The sequence below is a fragment of the Lates calcarifer genome, linkage group LG1, assembly GCF_001640805.2.
Source record: "Lates calcarifer isolate ASB-BC8 linkage group LG1, TLL_Latcal_v3, whole genome shotgun sequence".
Taxonomy (NCBI): domain Eukaryota; kingdom Metazoa; phylum Chordata; class Actinopteri; family Centropomidae; genus Lates; species Lates calcarifer.
In genome coordinates this window covers 18,536,029-18,553,448 of record NC_066833.1, presented here as the reverse complement: position 1 = coordinate 18,553,448, position 17,420 = coordinate 18,536,029, and the positions used below count along the sequence as shown (strand labels likewise).

Below are 17,420 nucleotides of genomic sequence, written 5' to 3'. Positions count from 1 at the left end.
TATGTGACAAATTACAGTACATGATGACTGTAATTCTGCTGTATTTAAAGGTGAGTTACCCCTTTTGTAAACCTATACATCTGCAGTTGATTATACTTGTAGTGATTAAAATACCAAATACAGCAGACACACACAATGTTGGCTCACTGTTGAGAACATATTCCAGCAGCCCTCCCCTGCCCCGAGGGCAGAACTGGAGTCTTGGCAAGGCTCCGTGGGATCTGGTCCACCGGTGGTGCCTTATAAAGGAGGAGTGAGTGTCTGAGGGTCTCTCACTCTTTGCTCCCCAGAATGACTGACACTGCTGCTGCTGCCTCAGAATCAATGAGCTAAGTGAAGCCCTTTGCACACTCTGGTCCTCTGCTGTTACTGCTACAGTTTTCAAGTCTACATTTTGAGCCTCACTCAAAATAGGATACTGAAATACTAGCAGAATTTCCAAGAGGAGGCTGAACTGTAAGTAAGTGTGTGGATTATAGCTCAGTTATTTTAAGGATGTAAACTGCTGTTATAAAACTGTTTTATAAATGAATTGGTGCACAATGTGATCTACTCTGATTAGATGCACCAACAACTTCTGTGGACAGTAACATTGATTGATTTTGAATTGTTGTTGTTGTCTATTTTGCCCCATAGCTGGGGCAAGGATGTTCCCCTACTTTACATCGGTGCTGTTAGTCACAGCGCTGACCAGTGTCTGGGCCCAAGACTTTTATGAGGAGAGGAAAACTAACAAGAAGTCCAGAGCTAAACCTTTGGCTGCAAATATTCATGACGGACAAGGTAAGAAAATTCCAGTAAAATTCAAAATATTCTTCTTTTTCCTGTCTTTTTGGAGCTCGTCATATTGTGTCATATTGCTATGATACTTAATTCTGTCTCAGCCATACATATATATATATATATATATATATATATATGTGTGTGTGTGTGTGTGTGTGTGTGTGTGTGTGTGTGTGTGTATGTATGTATGTATGTATGTATAATTTTTGGGGCTTTTGGGCAGGACAAAAGTGGAGAGAGACAAACAGGGAAGGAGAGCAGGCTCAGTCTGTTTTTTGTGTGTATTGCTTTCCTTAATTTTGGCAGCCTAATGTATTGTTGTATCAAGCATTTTAAAGTGGATGGCTTACTTTGTACAAATCTACAGTATACTTATAAATAGATTTGTAAGAAAAAAGCAAGATTTTTGACATCAAATTAAATCAAATTAAATGAAATGTAATGTTATTAATCAGTGAAAGCAATATACTTGTAAAATGCACTGTAGTGGTAATAAAGAGTCGTTCACCCTGTTCTGTGTGCACACAGCCATCCTAGATGAGGACTGTGGCTTGGAGCTCTCCTTCCTGTTGGACAGCTCTGAGAGTGCAAAGGACAATCATGAGCAGGAAAAGTTGTTTGCTATGAACTTGGTGGACAGACTCCAAGGGTTCCAGCTGCAATCGGGCCGCACGTTGAGCTTGAGGGTGGCTCTGCTGCAATACAGCAGCCATGTCATCACAGAGCAAACCTTCAGAGACTGGAGGGGGACAGAGAACTTCAAGACCCGGATAGCTCCCATCATCTACATCGGGCATGGCACCTACACCACCTACGCCATCACCAACATGACCAGGATCTACCTGGAGGAATCCAGCCCTGGCAGCATCAAAGTGGCTGTGCTGCTCACAGATGGTATTTCCCACCCAAGGAACCCCGACATTTTTTCCGCTGTCGCCGATGCCAAGAACCAGGGCATCAAATTCTTCACTGTGGGCATCACCAGGGCAGCCAACGAACCAGCCAATGTAGCCCAGCTCCGTCTACTCGCAAGCTCTCCGGCCTCCCTCTTCCTCCATAATTTACAGGACGAAGACATAGTCGAAAAAATCATCACTGAGATTGTGAGTATAATACCTTGTCTTTCAGCAGACAGCACTGAGAAGAATAGAGATGTATTTGCTTTGAATAAGCATCTATTCAGAGTTGACACATGGACAAGTTTGTTCAGGTATTCGTATAGAGATGGAATGATGACAATTCACCAGTGCAACAAATGAATGAATGTTTATGACAGCTTTGGATTTAAGCTTTTCTCCACAGCTTTTACACATAATGCATGTTGTCTGAGCCTATCCCCCAGGAGTTTAGTTTTTTTGTCTCTTTTAGGAAAAACTGTTTTTCTTGCAATCTCACATGACATTCCTTTAAGTAAAAACAACTGGGTTTAAACAGTGATTTTCTTTTCTGTAACACACAACTTACACAATTCATGACACTCTAACTCCCCTGTCACTAGATGTAACTCATCATTCTTAAAGAACTTTAAAGGTCACTCTCTTCAGGAATGTTATCTGTCTTTATCAGTTTTGTTTGTGCTTCGCTGAATGATCACCACACATCTACATTTTTAAGCAAGGAATGAACAAACCTGATAATGATAAGGGTCTATAATATCTTGCTACAATTGATGTCCTGTCAGATATTTATCAGGTTCTGTTTTCTTTGCAGACTGGCTTGGCTGATGAAGGAGTAAGTATTATTACAAACAGACAACTCAAATACAGACATTTGACATCAGGTGAAGGCGCCCACTTTGACTGTATAGGATGACATTCTTGGCAGCTTAGCAAACATGTCTCTTCTTTTTGAAGTGCCCTCTGGCCCAGAGATGTGCTTGTGAGAAAGGAGAGAGGGGACCCAGCGGCCCTGCAGTGAGTATTTAGCCTCAAACTTTTCAAAATATCCGACAATCAAAGTTTCTTTTGAAGTGTCACTGAAGTTTGTCAGAAGGAAGGATTCTTGGAATCTGGCACAAAGAAATCTGACATGATCCTGATACTTCGGGTATGGTAATTGTGCATTTTTGAACAGTCAGGATAATTATTTGATTTTTCTCTGTCAGTATAGCTTGCAGGCATTTACACAAGCAAAGTAAGGTGATAGGTGGTAAAGATCCACATTCTAAAAGCAAACCTACGGCAACAGGGAAAGGAGAGGAGAGACTATGGTCTGTTATTCCCAAAGAAATATGTTTGTTGTTACTCTGTGTGCCCTGTCTCAGCTAGTTACTGTGCATTTCTCATGCAACAAAAGATGTCCCCCATGGAAACCAGAGGCACCACATTTAGAGCTCCTTTCCCTATAAAACTGGACCTTTGGCCATCATAAATCTCACGTACAACCCCTACTGCCAGCAGGGTCAGGAGAGACAGGGATATGGGATGAGAGACTGCAGTATGGAGCGCCAGACATCCACTTGCACTTTGAGACATATATGCAAACTTCCATTCAATCCCTTCTCCTTCTCAGATAACAGGCAGTTCAGATAATGTCAAGCTTTCCAGCAAGCTGGCGAATAATCATGCTGCTGACAGACATCTGCATGATCATTATCCAGGTGCTTTCTCCTCAGAGAGATTCTTCAAATTCTTACACTCAGACTAAGAGGCTCTCATAATTGCGCTCATTAGTTTAATGGTCACAAACTAGCAATTTCTGGTGGGTAGCAACTGACACACGCTGTCCAGGTGCAGCTCAAGACAATGACCCCTGGCTTTTTGGACAAGACACCTCATGCCCACCTATGGTTTCAACTGTCAAACAGCTCTCTCATACGACACATTCAGACATTGTCCCAGTGACGTTTTCTCCCTCTGTCTATCTCAAACAATGCCTGTCAAGGGGAAAAAAATGCACTTTTCTCTTTGCAAAGACATGGTCAAGATAACCTTTAATTCTCAGGTTATGGGTCATGGACTTGTATATCTGTCAGTTGTGATTTCAGTGTACACTGACTGGAGAGCAAAAACTCAGAAGAAAAAAATAATCAATGTATTTTGTTTCATTCTCCAGGGGAAGAAAGGTCGCCCCGGAGATGACGGCGCCCCAGGGTTTAAAGGGCAAAAGGTGCATGTTTTTTGATGGACCTATGGACTATGACTTTCTTAGCTGCTGGGGCTTTAACAGGGTTATGTAACATTTCCAGAGTGCTCCACAATTTATGTTTCGATTTCGGAAGAGGTTGTCAGGTTTTCTGAACTGTGTCATCCAGTGTTAACTGTTAACTATGTACCTTTAAGTAAATCATCACAGAATGAAGGTGCAAAAACATGACATTTTTTGGATATGCTCAATATGTGCACTTATACAGGCAATTCACAATGCCGCCTGAGGATGAGAGTAGCAGCTGATCCTTTTCTGTGTTCTACTTGACATTTAGTTAGTACTATTAATGCTCATATTAAACATTTTAGCATATTTCACTTTTATGCATCTTACTATCTCCTGTGGAGTTCCCCAAGGCTCGATTTTGGGCCCAATTCAATCTCTTTTTATACACTCCAACTGGCCTCTATTTTTAGACAGCACAAAAACCCTTATTACTGTTACATTGATGATATGTAGCTGTACCTTCCTTTGAAAACATGTGATGCCCAGTGATGGTTGGATCAGTATGTCCTGATCAGATTTTTCAGACAGATTTTTTAGACTCCAATAGAGGGCCCCTGTCCTTAAAATTAACAAACTGTGCTTTAAAAAAAAAAAAAAAAAAAAAAAAACTATTTCAAAATTAAATAATTTTTCCCATTTAAAGTTCTAGACAATGTTTGACATGCTTTTAAAGTGTGTTCAATTCTGATCCTTTACCTTAGTGATTCTGTCTACACAAATGTTAAACTGACTATATGACTTTATTTTCTGTTCATTTTATTGCTTCTGTTTCTGTCTACTCTGTATTTTAACATTTGCTGTTTAGGAATATGCTCTGTGTTGTAAATGTTAATAGTTTGCTATGATATACTAATCTGTTTAAAAATATTAGCATATAATTGATACATTATGGATAATTATAACGACTAATTTATTCAGTTTATTTGTTGTTGTTGTTTGTTGTTATTTTAATATGTCTTAAGTTTTTGTTCCAGTAGGAGGTAATATTGTTGATACAGTAGGTAAAATAAAGTAAAATAAAGTTTGGTTAAATGGAGAAAGTTTCTTTAAAAAAAAAAAAAAAATGCATGCCTTCAATTTCAGACTCTAAATTCTAAGTTAAGGTATGTACTTTACAGTAGTTTGGATAAACTGATATTGATTGATGTAATGAGTCAATGTTATTCTGTCATATCAGGGTGAAGCAGGATTAAGTGGACTTCCTGGCCGAGAAGGTGCAGAGGTAAATGGCACTACATATGACCAAAATAAAGAAAATATTAACTACTTCCTCATTCACACAAAACATGTCCTTATTTCATTTGCAGGGAAAACCAGGTTACAAAGGGGAGAAGGTATGGAATTTCAAGTTAATGACAATGACATTATTTTATTTTGTTGGACACATTTTGGGCCTATGCAATATTTGTAATCTCTGCACAGGGTGAGAGGGGCGAGTGTGGCACACCAGGAATCAAAGGAGACAGGGTATGACAGCACTACTGACACTGCATATAGTGAATATCATCTTTACAGTTTGAATATACTGTATTTGATGTTGTCTTCTCTTCCCTATGTGATGTGCTCTAGGGTGTTGAGGGTGCAGTTGGTGCAAGAGGACTCAGAGGTCTGCAGGTTTGTAATAATTAATGTGTTCATAGAGCTTGCATTTGATAGTTAACATTTTATACTGTTTAAATAATCAGACAAAAAAGAACAGAGAGATGTTTTAACTACAATCCATGACTATAATTAAAGTTTGAAGTACGGTGCAGTTAATTTCCAATCTTAATTCATTAACCTCTGCCTGTATATTATATAATTCTAGATTGTCATAGTTATGTATTATTAAAGATATCCATTGGATACCTCTATGTTTTAATAATACTGTGTGTGAATTCTTACACTAGAGGAATTTTTTTTTTAAAATGACCTCATTATGCCAAACATTTCCCCCTCTCCATACAGAGTGATGTACAAACACACATGCAATCCACACATATCCAACTGTTTCTGGGTGTTTCATCATTAATGGCTGTATGTTGTCTCTGCCCAGGGGTTACCAGGACCACACGGCGACATTGGACCAGAGGGCCCTCAGGGAAAGCAGGTCAGCCCCTTTTGAACAACTCTCCCTTACCTCATGGTGCACATCTGCTGTGACCTTTACATTCCCTTTTATGATTAGTTTAAACAAGAGGTTGGGGTTTTACCACCCAAGTCATAGCTATACAGCACAGAGGCCTGTTTGTCTACTAATAGGCCCCTGTGCGAACATTTGGCAATGAGCCAAAGTCTTCCCCATCATTACTGTTATTCACCAGCTTAGGGATGAACCATCAGAAAAAGTCCTCACTCACAGGTTCTCCTGATGGCCTGTATCCTGTTTCTAAATACAGACTAGGAAGTGCCTACAGCATCGTCAGTTTCTCCAGCAGGACCTGCGGTTAATAACATACATGGGAAGTCAGTGTATGCTCACTGGCTCGTCATGTGAGGACATGTAGGCATTTGCAAAGATTAACAGGAGTCATGGTGGTCGCTGTGTGGTGAAATTTGTATTAGATCCCAAAAAAGACTCCTGTAAGATAAAACTTTGTATGTATTTCATTTATAAATATTTATATATTTTCTTAATTCATATGAGATGCTGTGAAATGGTACATAGAAGCGATTATATTTCATTAAAAAAGGCTAAGTCTATCAAATTGCTTTATGTCAGGCTCTTCGATTTTGCTCTCCCTTTTATCTGTAGACAAAAGTTACTTAAACCCTAAGCAGATAATTAATATTAACTTTGATGTAGTCAAGAGATTCCAACAGACACAGTTGTTAGGGTTTTCTTAAACTTTGAGACATTACTTGAAGCTTAAGTTTAGCCTATATTTGTCCTGACCTGCAGGAAAAGATCAAATATCTCGCCCACTACCCCATTTGTGTGTGTATTTGTCTGTGTACACACAGTTAAGTCTAGTTTTGAATTTGGTAGCATTTTGAGAAAGCTGTCATGGTTTGAAATTAAAACATTTTAAAACACAAAATTAATAGCTCAGCACTTGTCTATCTATGTTATTGTGTCTATCATCACAGGGTGAACGTGGCCCACCTGGCCCTCCAGGAATCCAGGGGGAAACTGGTATTGGACTTCCTGGACCAAAGGTAAGATATGTTATGGATCATCCTGTGAAAACTTTATTGTACTTTGTGATAATATGTGATTGTTCTATTGATATCTACATTTTTTTTGAGTTAAACCAAGACATCATTTTAATTTGCAGGGTGACATGGGGTTCCAGGGCAGATCAGGTCCCCCTGGCCCTCCAGGAGTGGGTGAACCTGGACTTCCTGTAAGTTAAGAAGAAACAGTCTGTACTGTGGCAAAGTGTTGAATGTTTTTGTGCCTTGTTTCAGTGGCAAATGTGATCTGGTACTTTGTTCTGAGCACTGTTTGGTTGACATGTTGTATACTCTTATATATACTCTGGCTTTTTTTACAGGGACCTCAAGGACCACAAGGTATTCAAGGTGAAAAAGGACCCCATGGCGAAGGGTTCCCTGGACCAAAGGTACTATTTCAAGTCTATCATTAGACAGCTAATCAAAACAACGGTAACACTGTCAAACCAGGACATGCCACATTGCTCTGCTAATGTTCTCTAGATGGTAGGCCAGGAAGAGACAAAAAATATTCTTTTAAGTCTGAAAGGCTTACACATTAAATATTTTTTGGTCATTTACTGATCAAAAAGAAATGCCTAAATGCTTCAGATAATATTGATAAATATTAACTTGTTACAGAGAAGAGATGGACATTTCTTGACAAGCGAATAAAAAAAACAACAACACATGTAAAAAAATAGAATAAAAAACTGAGTCAAGTAAAGACCCCTCTATCCCCTGCACTGATGACTCTGTCAAGGTGCCCTTCAGTAAAGCACCAGTGAAGCTGCACAGCTGACAGCTCAGGGTTGAGCATATGAAATATCACACACAATGCTGCTGGAAATGTAATTATAGCCTCACTGATATGTCCACAAACTAGAAATGAATCAATTCTTTGATTTTGCTCTGCTTATCTTTTAGTTATATCATAGTTTAAATCTGTTGAGTCATTTTGCCTGTGTTCACATCTGTGCTGCTCATGTGCTGAACATGATGTCAACCTGATATCAGTATAAAATTGGGGGCTTCAGATTTAAAGCAGTGATACTTGATTACTCCTTAATCCAAATGAGCCATTGTAGATAACTGCCTCCTTTTTTTTTGACCAAGTTCAAAACCTACTTGCACAAATACTGCATGAACCAGTTACTAGACCCTAAGGTTACTGAGACATACAATAATCTGCCAATGTGTGTGGCTTCCATTGCCAGTAGATATAATTCTCAGGCCTGAAATTAACATAAAAGCACACTGTGCAGAGCCTCTCACAGATGTCTGAGGGTGTATCTTTCAGTAACAGTGGCATTTTGCAGTTCATGGCCTGCATCTGTCAAAACCAGATCTCACTCTGTTCCAACTCACTGACTCACGGCTCAGGTGTTCACTCAAGTGTAACATTTCACTCTGATGTTGATGTGTTAAGCCTGTAAAAATTGTATTTTTTCCCCCATGCTGCAACATGCTGCACTGTGGAACATATATTTTACAACAGACTGTGCCAATGCTCCATTCAAAAGGAGATAGCTGGGATTCAACCAAGGCTTTGACATGGCATGCAAGACTCGATGCAACAGTATATGGCTTACACTGTTAATTATACATGGAGATTATTAGTGACACCAGCATGTCTTACTGTATAGCTGCACAGAAATAAATTCAGCCACAGTTAAGTGAGATTATAATACACAAGTAAGAATAAAATAACTTGTGTCAACATCCTCTCATTTTTGCTGCTGTTCAGGACAGAACTTTTGGGTAAATGTGGCAATGAAAGAGGCATATTTATGTGGTTGGTGAGAATTATCTGTAAGGAAAATAAGTACACTTTTATTTGTTAAAGGAAGCTCCTGGAAAATGAAGGCTGAAAATGTCCTCAAGCAACCACACATCTGTTTGACCTGTGCCAGACTTCCTGGCTGATAAAAGTTTTACCCCTCTGCTGATTTCTACCTCTTTTAAAAGGGGATCTGTCAGAGGTGATCAAAACCTCTCTTCTCCACTCACTCACATAAGATTAATATGATAAGGTCTGCACGTCTGCATTGCATTACAGTTGGATGTCTCTAATGCTGCTCCCATCAGCACCCCCTTCACTTCATAAATCACAGGCAATGGAAGAGGTTAAAGAATCATGCAGTCAAGTGATGCCATGAAAAAACAGTTTCATTCCTTGTGCATAGGATCATTTTGTATCTATCACAAGAGGCTAACAAGAGCCAACATGCTCTTCTTCCATGCTCCTCTTCACTGAGAACAATGCAGATTTGGCCATGACCCAATCTCAAGTGGCTGTGATGTAACTGCAACAGATAACTTGATTTCATTCCCTAGGGCGATCGGGGGCTCCCAGGACCGAGGGGGCCGAGGGGACAGCAGGGTGCAGGAATTAAAGGAGAAAAGGTGGGATATAAATTTATCATTGAACAAAGAGAATTCACCACAGCATGCACACAACAAATCCATTAATGAGATCCATAAAGGAGCCCAAATGTCCTCTAGGCCACAATTACGGAGATGGCTCCGTGGAAAACTAGAGTAAGGCAAGGGGAGACTGGGGAGTCCTACATTAAACATCTGGTTAGCTTGGAAATGTTTAGAGTTAAAGATAGAATGGGGGGGCCACACTGTGTACTATAAATGCTGTGTAACTGTTAAGTTAACATATAGGTGAAGATATGTATGAAAATGTTTTATTCACTGCTTGAGGCTTGAAAATGTCTAGGCTTGGGATTAAACTACACTGGAAAGGTCTATCTATGTACTATTTATTGAATTTCTGAAATATTTAATGCATGTAATGGAAGTATTTAAACCTAATGATCATGATGTATTAAATCATCTTAGAAATTTTTGTCTTTACGGCTGTATACTGCAGCTCTGGCTGTTTCTGATCTGCCAAAATGGATCGACTCTATGCATAGGTTGTTCTTGATCTAAGTACCTTAACTACAGTTCTGGTATATATTATATTGAGGACTTGAAAGCAGCACACAGAAGCAGAGCAGGTTAAGTAAAAAGACAGTGCATTGGTCTTTGTTCATAAACAAGTTCAGCAACAGGTCAGTGATCAGAGAAAGCTCGCAAGTCCAAAAAATGGAGCAGACAGGAAAAAATAAAAACAGGCAGAGGTCATGATCAGGCAAGTAAACAGAACTGAGGCTAATGAACAATTCAAGATCTGGCAAAGAGTGCAAGTTAGTGTAAAGCTGTTCTGTCATCGTGTCAGTGGTGTTGATAAAGGCAGCAATGTCTAAAAGGTGAGGATTGTTTGACCTTGATGCAGATTTGCATTATACTGTGAGCTTTGCTGTTTTTGTTAAGATCATATTGCTACATATTGGATATATAGGAAACATACCTATGTTGACCTGTCTATGGTGTTTTACTTTCAGGGTGAACTGGGGCCTCCAGGTCTTCCAGGGCCAACTGGACTGCCAGGAGTGGGTATACAAGGAGAAAAGGTCAGCAGGATGTTGTTAGATTAATGTTAAGAAAGTCATATACCTAATTTCTCTTCACACACCCTGGCATATACAAATGCATGGATGATGTTCTAATCTTTATTATTGCACAGGGAATTGAGGGTCCAAGGGGTCCACCAGGAGTCAGAGGGATCCCAGGAGAAGGTTTGCCTGGACCTAAGGTTTGTTTTGACACCTCAATTCAAGATTGTGCTTAAGAGTTTTATTCCAGGTCACTCTAGAATTACAGTTTTACATGTTGAAATATGACTAATTTTCTGTGCATATTTAATATAATCAGGATGTGACATTGTGTTTGTTATTATAAACAGGGTAAAAATAACAGTGTGTAGCCAAGCGATCATAACGACCTGCATCGTTATGCTATTTTTATTTCTAGGGAGACCAAGGTTTACCAGGAGAGCAGGGAGCTCCAGGAGAGAGAGGCATTGGTGAGCCCGGTGCAAAGGTAAGCCAAGTCATGACCTGAGACAAGTAAGTCAATTTATGTGATGTACTGAATCCATCAAAAATCAAATAATACTATTATGCTATTTCAGGGAGAGCCTGGAGCTGCTGGTTTGGGTGGCCTGCCTGGTCTCCCAGGAGAGGATGGAGCTCCAGGGCAGAAGGTAGAGTACATTACACCAACTGTGTCAGAAAGTTCTACTGTGTAACCCAGTCTCCTCTCAGTATGTGAACCGTACCTTCCTTTCCTTTGTCCACTGACTTACAATGAAAAGAAAGGTGATTATTTTCAGAAAAGAATTGCCTCTTTGCTTCATCTACCTGTCTTCTCTTAGGGTGAGCCTGGTCTACCTGGTTTAAGAGGTCCTGAGGGAGCCCAAGGAATTGGCACTCAAGGGGAAAAGGTATGCATTTGAATTATACTGTATATTCTTCTTTAGTTCATATTTTTATCAGTTCAAATGTTAATCAGATGATGTATGGCTGTACTTCCAACCAGGGTGACCAGGGTCTGAGGGGCATCCGTGGGTTACATGGTCCTCCAGGAATTTCAGGACCCTCAGGACCAAAGGTAAGAATTAATAGAATATTTTATAACTTGATTGATGAGGTGCTGTTCCCAGCAGCCTTCTATTTATTTCTATAATGAATACGTTGCTGTTGAAGATTTATGCCACCCTAACCCAGTCTTTGAGTAGAGCCAAAAAACAAGTCCTCTACAGGTTGCTGGCAGCTCAAGTATTGTTGAAATAGAGGGGGGCATGAATTAGATCATAAGTCTCTTGCCTACTCTTCAACTTCCAGGGTGAACGTGGGATACCAGGCCAGCAGGGAATGCCAGGGCAGCCAGGACGTTCTATATCAGGTGCAAAGGTAAATAAATGAAAACATGTCATCAGTCATGGCAGGAAGACAAGTAGCACACAGCCAGAAGAATTGCCAGATAGAGTCTAATACAGTGTAATGCATTGTAACATTAATGCCACTGTGACTTTATTGTCCTCTCTTAAGGGTGATGTAGGTCCTGCAGGGCCCCCCGGCCCCATTGGGGAAACAGGCCATGGACTGCCTGGTCCAAAGGTAAACACTGCCATTTTTCTTTTAGAGTGTTTAAAAAAACATATTTGCATAGACTACATCATGTTATTGGTCTTCATCACTGTATTTTGTCTAACCAGGGAGATCGTGGTCATCCAGGATTACCGGGTCCAATTGGTCCAAAGGGTGAAGGCCTTCCTGGCCCTTTGGTTTGTATCACCAACAAAGAAATTACAAATCCTAAGAGTTTGTAACCAGTGAAATCCTGTGCAAGCTGGCACAGTCTAAACTAAGTTATGCACTCTCTTTAGGGTCCTCCAGGCATGCCAGGCTTACCGGGAGAACCGGGCCAAGAGGGAATAGGAATTCCTGGTCCTAAGGTTTGTGTCTGTTTGTGTGTGTGGGAGTGTATGTGTGTGTGGTCCATTTGATAATGTCATGTCTGTTCCAGGGTGACATTGGCTTCAGAGGATTGCCAGGTTTGCCTGGCCCACCCGGAGAGGGCTTACAAGGACAACCAGTAAGAAACATTACCTACCACACAGTTCGAATCTAATCTAAATCAGATTGTACCACACATTATTCTGATCATTTACTAAAACCTTGGAAGTTGGTTGATTCCAGTGGTCTGATTACTTTTAAACATTTGTTTTAAGGGTAATGTTGGGAGACCAGGACCTCCTGGTCCAAGTGGACCTCCAGGAGAAGGTATTCAAGGCCCAAAGGTAAATGTTACCACAGTTTGTGGCCATGCTCTATTTCAGGCACTTACCCAGCTTTTTGTTACAACATTTGTACTTTCTTGTCTACAGCTAGTAAGAGTGAGGCAGTATGATGTAATTAACACTACCTGACAAACTAGCTACAGGACAAATCATAACAATAATTTATGATCTTTCAAGAGTTTGGATGTATCTCTTCCGTGTGGTTCAGTAAAAGCAGAGTGTAATTTCAGGGAGAGCCAGGATCTCAAGGTATGACTGGGCCTAGAGGGCCTCAAGGAGACGGCTTTCCTGGCCCTAAGGTGAGGCATTCACATGTAGCTTTCAATAATTTATTGATATGTGAAAAACTGGTCTCTGACTGATGATGTACTCTCTCCTTGTTACAGGGTGATCGTGGATTACAGGGTGAGAGGGGAATGAAAGGTACAAAAGGAGACATGGGAGATCCTGGAGTACCTGGTGAAGCAGTGAGTTAAACTAATCTTATTTATCTCGTTGTCACATCAATAATCAAACTGTCAGTGTCAAGTTTCAGTGAAGTTATGTACTTTAGTTGCAGAGCACAAGACATTTTACCACTAACAGTGTCAAACAGACAGTGCCATTTTGACTTCTACTACTTGCACAAATAAGATGAATCTTCAATCTACACTGGGAAAATCCAATTGAAATAGCTACATGTGAGAGTTGCTATTTGGTGGAGAAAATTGTCTTTAAATTCCATTTTCCTGTAAAAAAAAAAAACCTGATAGGTAAAGTCAGTAAATTTAGAAAATACATGTTATAAAGTCTCTCCTCAGCTCGATACTAATCAGAATCTAGAGCCCTGAATTTAAGGAGGTGTACAGTGATATTGTTTTCAACTTTTCTCCTACTACTAGGGGAGGCCAGGAACAAAAGGAGAACCAGGCCTCACAGTAAGTTTATTAATTCAACAAATGTTTGACCATTCAACAAAGTGTAGTGATTTTACACTAATGTAAATTTTCCATATTTTTCAGAGAGAAGACATTATTAAGCTGATCAAAGAAATCTGTGGTAAGATCAGCAATTAAATATAGTTTATTAATATAACCTTGAAGATGCTGGTGCTTTAAATTCTCAACTGCTATGAATGTAGAGCCAAAGTAAGTAAGTAAGTATTCTATTGTCAAATGTTTTTAGTTTGGTCCAGATTTTGTCAGCAGCAATGTCAGTCTGTCCAGAATGAAACATGTTAACCACCGAATGGATTACCATGAAATTGTGTACATTCATGGGCCCCAGATGATGAATCCTATCATCTTTGGTGTTCCCCTGACTTTCCCTTTGCAACCAGTAATTTAGTATATCACCAAACTTCTCATCTCATCTCAGCTGTACTTTGTTAGTACTAATTAGATCATTTTAACAGGCTAACCAGCTAAGATTGTAAACATTGTCACTGTGAGCCCTGTTAGCATGCTGACATAAGCATTCAGCTCAAAACACCTCTGTGCCTGAGTATATCCTTACAGAGCTGTTGGTTGTGACTATAGATCTTGCCCCAAGTTATCCTTAGATAAACCAGAGTACTGGAGATATCAGCAGTCTGGTTTCTACAAAGAAATGTTGTATATTAATGCTAAAACTCGTGTCTCATTGTTTTCAGGATGTGGCATCAAGTGCAAAGAAAGGCCGATGGAACTTGTGTTTGTCATCGACAGCTCAGAAAGTGTCGGCCCCGAGAACTTTGAAATCATCAAAGACTTTGTCACACGGCTGGTGGACCGAACTACAGTTGGTCGCAACGCCACCAGAATTGGACTGGTCCTCTACAGTCTGGATGTCCATTTGGAGTTCAACCTGGTTCGCTACATGAACAAACAGGACGTCAAGCAGGCAATCAGAAAAATGCCGTACATGGGTGAGGGCACTTACACTGGCACCGCCATCAGAAAGGCGACTCAGGAGGCTTTCTTCAGCGCTCGGCCTGGAGTCAGAAAAGTAGCCATCGTCATCACTGATGGTCAGACCGACAAACGGGAGCCCGTCAAACTTGACATAGCCGTGAGGGAAGCTCATGCTGCAAACATTGAGATGTACGCCCTGGGGATTGTCAACTCGTCTGATCCTACACAGGCTGAGTTCCTACGAGAACTAAACCTCATTGCCTCTGACCCTGACAGTGAACACATGTACCTTATTGATGACTTCAACACACTACCAGGTGATAATCAGAGTCAGATGTTGTGTCAGTGCTCATTAAATATATAGGTAATTGTCAGCTAACAGGTTGCAAAGTGCTTAAAATGAATTGATTTCTTGATTTCTTTTTCCAGCATTGGAGTCTCAGCTTGTCAATCAGTTCTGTGAAGATGAAAATGGCGCCCTTATTTACAATCGCATCACAAACGGACACTGGAATGGTAACAATGGGCATGACCATGGTATTAATGGAAACAATGGACATGGAGAAAATAACAACGGATATAATAGCTATGGTAACAATGGTTATGCTTATGGTTATGGAAACAATGGATATGGGAACACTAGGAATAGTTACAATCACCAAGATGAGATCCAAAACCAGAGACGCACCAACAGCCGCGGCCGTGGAGACACTTTTACACTGCCCATCAGTGCTGATCCTCTCCCTATTCAGGTCTTTGCTGAAAACAATTCTGTGTTGTTTTACTTGAAATGTATTCTCTCTACTGGTGCAGAATTCATCACCTTACCTAAACTTTTATGTCGTCATCTTACTGTAGGTGGTGGAAGATGATGATGGTGAAGATTTAGACATCAGAGCTCAAGTGCGGGGCGGTAGCGCTGTGGCTGTAGTTAACAAAACAACATCTGTATCGCCTGTGAGAGAAAGCTCTGTCTCCAGTGAGGCAGTGTCTTCATCTTCATCCTCGTCTTCATCTTCATCCTCATCTGCAAGATCTTCATCAACACTGGTTTCAGTTTCATCTTTAAACTCTAATCAGCTGCAGCCAGTGGTGATTCCAGTCCTGCCTGAAGGTGAGTCCTGCACTCTTGCTCAGTAAACCGTTTTCACAGACTGGATTCTGTTAAGCTGCTTTAATTTCAGAGTCCTGTGTGTTGCACTTAATAATAATAACCTACTTGCCAGTTTATTAGGTACATCTAGCTAAAACCAAAGCAGTCTAATAGAACAGTCCTGCAATAAATCCTACCTCCATGATGGAGGTATGGTATGGCTGTTTTGAATTGTACTACATTATGGAAAGAGCTGTTTCTAATATTTATCCTGCCCTGCTTGATAAGAATGAGTTGGACGTAATATTAGAAAAAATCTTGAGTATAAAAAAGTAGCATAATTCAACAGCACTACAAATTGTAGCCATAGACTGTATATTAAAAGTATCCTACAGTTGAATAAACACCCCTAACCTTTATGAAAGAAGAACTTATTGCAGGACAGTTGTATTAGAGTGCATCAGTTTTAGCTAAGTGTACCTAATGACATAGCTAGTGAGTGTAGTATGTGGTATGGAACACTGCAGCAGATGGAGTACATGAATATTCTTTGGAAAAGTTGCATCTCACACACCATTTCTCCTTCAGAGGCCCCTCTTCTTGATCCCCGCTGTAACCTAAGCCTGGACCAAGGCACATGTCGAGACTATAGCATACGCTGGTACTATGACAAGCAGGCCAACGCCTGTGCACAGTTTTGGTACGGAGGCTGTGGTGGCAACGACAACCGTTATGAATCAGAAGATGAATGCAAGAAGGCTTGTGTTCTATTCAGAACAGGTAAGTTTTGAACTTTTAAATAGACAATATATATATATATAATCATATCAAATATAACATTTTATTATTCTTTTCTAATTATTATACTTTTCTGTCCCCAGCTGGATAAATGGAGAAGAGGCCATCAGATTTGGACTTTTCTACTCTACAATCTGCTAATTTGTTATTTTAATGTGACGCATTCAGAAAATTTCATGCACTTTTTTAACACTTCTGTCCTCACGCAAATGCATTTTTGTTCAAATAGCAAAGCTGTGTTAAATAGTCATGAGATATTAAATCCAATCCTGAAAAACTGTCAACATGTTGCTGTTTTAACCCAGTGACTGAGTGACTCATTAACCTCAAAACTGATAGTATTACCTCAAAGAAATTAAGAGATCCTTAATTCAGGGTTTGGCTGTTCTGGCTTTAAAGTGACAACTTCAGGGAATTTATTACAATTAAAATTAACATATAGATCACTTACAGTATAAATCTTATACCTCTTTGAGCCATGTGATTTACATACACTGAATATATACCTTGCAAGACAGCAATAGTGAGATGTTTGTTTACTTTGTATGGATATGATTTGCTGACATATGCTCTGAGTATTTTTGTGTGTTATGTCTGTTGTTATTACAATGTGTCCATTTGGGTTATACCTGGCAGCTGTAATAGACGGCCATGTCTGCATCTGTCCATTGACAGGTTTGTCTATTTGGGCAGTGTGTCTACATCTGAATAAATGTTTTGTAATAATAAAATATAAAATAATGTTGTTTGGTTGTTTTGTATGTGTTTATTAAGCAAAGTAACTATCAGTGTTACCATAATAGCCATCATCAACTGTAGCCACCCTTGTTTGTGTTAGTTTTTTTAAATATTGATAGCTTTTCACTGCAACTTCAAAGCAAATAGAATT

General features: G+C 39.9%; 1 protein-coding gene across 1 annotated transcript; it reads left to right on the top strand.

Moving 5' to 3' along the window:
- Positions 1–585: 585 nt before the first annotated feature.
- Positions 586–17,270, top strand: col28a2a (collagen, type XXVIII, alpha 2a). The gene is made up of 35 exons (XM_018684734.2): positions 586–783; positions 1,312–1,886; positions 2,494–2,514; positions 2,637–2,696; positions 3,838–3,891; positions 5,114–5,158; positions 5,244–5,270; positions 5,359–5,403; positions 5,506–5,550; positions 5,972–6,025; positions 7,006–7,074; positions 7,194–7,262; positions 7,413–7,481; positions 9,409–9,477; positions 10,470–10,538; positions 10,652–10,720; positions 10,939–11,007; positions 11,099–11,170; positions 11,342–11,410; positions 11,506–11,577; positions 11,811–11,879; positions 12,018–12,086; positions 12,185–12,253; positions 12,356–12,424; positions 12,496–12,564; positions 12,701–12,769; positions 13,000–13,068; positions 13,156–13,236; positions 13,651–13,686; positions 13,771–13,807; positions 14,400–14,957; positions 15,070–15,392; positions 15,499–15,754; positions 16,322–16,513; positions 16,615–17,270. The coding sequence occupies exons 1-35, from the start codon at positions 648–650 to the stop codon at positions 16,620–16,622; spliced, it is 3,732 nt and encodes a 1,243-aa protein (XP_018540250.1). The 5' UTR covers positions 586–647; the 3' UTR covers positions 16,623–17,270.
- The last annotated feature ends 150 nt before the right edge of the window (positions 17,271–17,420 follow it).

Bases quoted from the DNA above. Each gene is read 5' to 3' on its own strand.
- col28a2a (XM_018684734.2), top strand. From the start codon at position 648: ATGTTCCCCTACTTTACATCGGTGCTGTTAGTCACAGCGCTGACCAGT. The intron at 7,075-7,193 runs GTAAGATATGTT...TTTAATTTGCAG, and splicing joins TTGGACTTCCTGGACCAAAG to GGTGACATGGGGTTCCAGGG. The intron at 12,254-12,355 runs GTTTGTATCACC...CACTCTCTTTAG, and splicing joins AAGGCCTTCCTGGCCCTTTG to GGTCCTCCAGGCATGCCAGG.